Below are 3,740 nucleotides of genomic sequence, written 5' to 3'. Positions count from 1 at the left end.
TTATATCCCAACCAGGCCACCCTTCGTCCTTCTGGAGGAGAGATGCTGCCATGTAAATTGCTTCCAGAGCCAAGTTTGCGCGCAAGTGCTCGACACACTACGCGTTCATCTGGCTATGTGTGCGTGCGTGCGCGCGCGTCATACATCAACAGGACGTCTGTGTTACGATCATGTGTGTACGTGTACTATGGGCTAGTGTGCTAGCAGCCGAATACGCGAATCACGCGTCGCTGGGTCAGTGTTCGTTCGTGAGGGTGATTCTGGACAACGCGCCCTCCACTCTATGCTATTAGGTACACAGACTGCGGTATAGAAGATCAGGGATACTAGGGGGTGGAAAGGTGCAGGGAATGCGCGGGGAAAATTCATTATCTCCGTCATTCCACTGAAAGCGTTATGGGCGCGATATAATTGATCGTTAGGCGACCGTTGGTTGTGTACAGAAATTGATGTTTTGCATGAAATTGTATAATCACCGATTAAAATTCGTATCATTAGACGTCGATTATTTGATTTGTGGCTGCGTACACGTGGCTAGTGCCATTTGTGGTCGATGAATCGCTTGCCTGGGAATTTAACCGGATTCGGTTTAACGCGAGAGACCGCGGAGGAAGTTTCTCGATCGTTGCCTGACCCCGGATAAGGAGAAGTTGTGAGATGTTTAATTAAAGTAATTTAAAGGACGTAGTTGCACGAACCGCGGAAAGCCACCGGCGCAGAATAGCACTTTAATTATTTAATATCCAGTCATCCAACAAGTAATATCGTTTGTTTCGACAACTTTGCGTACTTTGTTTCGCCGTGGTGCTGAGGGTATCTTATTTGAATTTTTGCACACCATCATCTCTGTACGCCATATTTGAATGGTATTTTTTCGAAAATGAATGATATTTTAGATAAACAGATATTGCGATGCACGCAATTTGCTAGTGGAACGAAACAGCAAACAGTATGTTAAAATAAACAGTATTGCTTAGGGAAAAATCTTATTAATACAAGCAAAATATAGATGAGAAATATTTTGATGAAAGCGAATGGATTAAATAGTTAAAAATATTTCGAAAACACCTATAACAGCACTTTATATGAAAGTACTTTTGAAGTTAGAAATCGTAAAACGTAATTTTCTCTTCAGAAGTAATTGTAGGTCGGGGAAAGGAAGTGCACTTTTCTGTACCAGTAACAATACACTTTCCTTTTTCTTCATCCAAAGGAGAAAATGATTCCTTTGCTTCTTTATTTAAGATTTTTTAATTTGCTCGCATCCAAATTGCACGTTAGTAGGAACGTTGCGTTGAAAGGTGACGATTCCACGAGGTGTCACGCCGTGCCGAACTTCCTGGCCGCGTCTATTTCCAGCCGACGCGGAAGATGGAAACGAAACTTCTTTCAGAGCGAAGAATAATTTTCTCTGGAACGTGGGGATAGTGTGCACGGGATCGTCCCCTAGCTGGGCAAAGTCCTCCATTGGCTTTTCCTTTCTCGCGGCCAGCCTTTTAACCGATCTTTCTTTCCTTGAATTACTCATGCTCGCGTACACGTCCGACGCGTAGATAGCTATAACCAAGCTGCCGAAGAGAGTATAAAGAGAAAGAGACTTTTCACGTACTAAAAAAGATGCTGCTTCTTCGCACGCAGAAACAACCCACAAAGAACTTACCCGCGTGAAGCCCTTATCGGTTTTTCACCTCGCATCATCCCTTTGCATGGCACCTCTCTCCTTTCCATTACTCACGCTCGCGTGCCTCTCCACGCGTTTGCCCATTGCTGTATTAAAAAAAAATATATATATATATAAAGTAATAAAAAGAAGCGTGACACGAAGAAAATAAAGACTTTTCAGCAGATACTAAAAAATAATTTTTTCCTTGGGAACGGCTCCCCTTCCGGCCGGGGGTGGGCACACGGTAAGGTAGAGGGGCAGCATCTTCTGCACTTGAGCCACCCCGTTGGACAAAGCCCTTATTGGCTTTTTTCTCCCCCGACGTATCCCTTTTGCCCGGCTTTCCTTACATTATTCACGCTTGTGTGGCACGCGTGTGTACGTGCGTTGGCGCATGAGCGTAACGAGGAAAACTTGCGCCCCGTGTCACGACTAATGGACATTGCGCGCGCGCGCGCGTGCCTTTGCACGAGATAATTACGAGGCCGTGTCCTTGATGCCTGCCTTTGTCCTTTCTTCGTAACCAACGTCAGCTCGGCCAACGTTTTACAGAACACGTACGAACGCGTGGTTCTCCACCTGTATGTACCAGCACGTGCTTGTATAAGCTCGTTCACGGGTGATCGTACTAGTTCAGAGGAAACCGAGCCAACGGTATCCTGGTTACACAATGGAAGACGATACCGGTGACTCGGCGACAAGATGTAAATCATCGCGTAACGCTCGATGTATCGCTTTCTGCGGACGAAACGATAAGTTGATGATCAGCGAGCCGCACGAGAATGACAAACGTTTCTCGGTTCAGCGGCTGATGATGTCCTGGGCCATTGGACTGCGGGCGATCGCGGCCGAGGAGAAATTAATGGCAGAGAGGAGCCACGATTGCGGGCGATTATTGTCACGGCGCATTGTATAAAGGTGGTCTGACGCGGAGGACGTTATCTATGCATCTGAAATTGACTTTGTAAACCTTCTTGAAGTATGTTATTCGACGCGAATACCTATGCGACATCGGAGATTATCATCTAAGGATTAATAACTTTACGCTCCAATTATTTCAAGTTGTTATAAATGGTATCTCGTACAAATACCTATTCCAACTAGAAATTGTTAATAATTTCAAATGAACAAATTTATATAACTACCTAAGCAGGTTCTCTCCGATCCTTTCCTACCTTCAATCCCGCCACACGTACCGCATTAATATCCATTTCCCATAAAAAGTGGAAAGTATATATTTTCCATATCTGATGCCATAAATACAGAAAATCTTGAAATTCTCGAAACTGAAATTCTTTATCGCTTTATCGCGCTGTCATTAAACGTGTTATACGATTCCTTTTAAACAAATTTCTTCACTCTTCATCGTTAAAACATCACACAACCACCTTACAAATAACATTCAATTTCGATCATTATTTCGAATTTATTGCCTAATATGTGGCAATCCGCCGAAAGCAAAAGACGTGAAGACTCTTTTTCAAGAGGACGATGCTTTTTATACCTGGAAGGTCATAATAAGCAGCGAGAGCACCGAGCAGGTGGACTCATCAGCCGACATACGCGAGCGTATAAATTCGAGGATTACAAACTCCTACATTTAAATGACCCGGGGCTCTATACATTGCTGGGGACCGTGCACCGGGTATACGGCAGGACAGCGTTACCTTCAGCGGGATAACTTATTTAAGGCAGACAACGTACAAGACACTGCGTACACGGCCGGCGAGTAGGATGAGCGTTGGGCTACTTTGTATGTACGCATGCTGACATCTTACCCACCCTTTCAACCGCCTCCGCCTTCCTTCAACGGTGGTCGAAGGGGAGGAGTGGGCTGTGAGATCAATACTGGCGCCCCCTGGCGCATTGTATAAAGGTGGTCTGACGCGGAGGACGTTATCTATGCATCTGAAATTGACTTTGTAAACCTTCTTGAAGTATGTTATTCGACGCGAATACCTATGCGACATCGGAGATTATCATCTAAGGATTAATAACTTTACGCTCCAATTATTTCAAGTTGTTATAAATGGTATCTCGTACAAATACCTATTCCAACTAGAAATTGTTAATAATT

The 3,740-nt window shown here is 44.4% G+C and overlaps 1 protein-coding gene across 1 annotated transcript; it reads right to left on the bottom strand.

The window, feature by feature from the left end:
* Positions 1-1,240: 1,240 nt before the first annotated feature.
* LOC117152066 lies at positions 1,241-2,249 on the bottom strand. Its single transcript, XM_033322454.1, has 2 exons — positions 1,661-2,249; positions 1,241-1,568 (listed from the first exon to the last, which is right to left on the bottom strand). Exons 1-2 carry the CDS (start codon positions 1,726-1,728, stop codon positions 1,241-1,243), a joined length of 396 nt encoding a protein of 131 aa, XP_033178345.1. The 5' UTR covers positions 1,729-2,249.
* Between the last annotated feature and the right edge of the window lie 1,491 nt (positions 2,250-3,740).

Source organism: Bombus impatiens, unplaced genomic scaffold (assembly GCF_000188095.3).
Source record: "Bombus impatiens unplaced genomic scaffold, BIMP_2.2 scf_0640, whole genome shotgun sequence".
Taxonomy (NCBI): domain Eukaryota; kingdom Metazoa; phylum Arthropoda; class Insecta; order Hymenoptera; family Apidae; genus Bombus; species Bombus impatiens.
The sequence above is the reverse complement of the archived record's forward strand: the minus strand, read 5'-3'. Positions and strand labels throughout refer to the sequence as shown.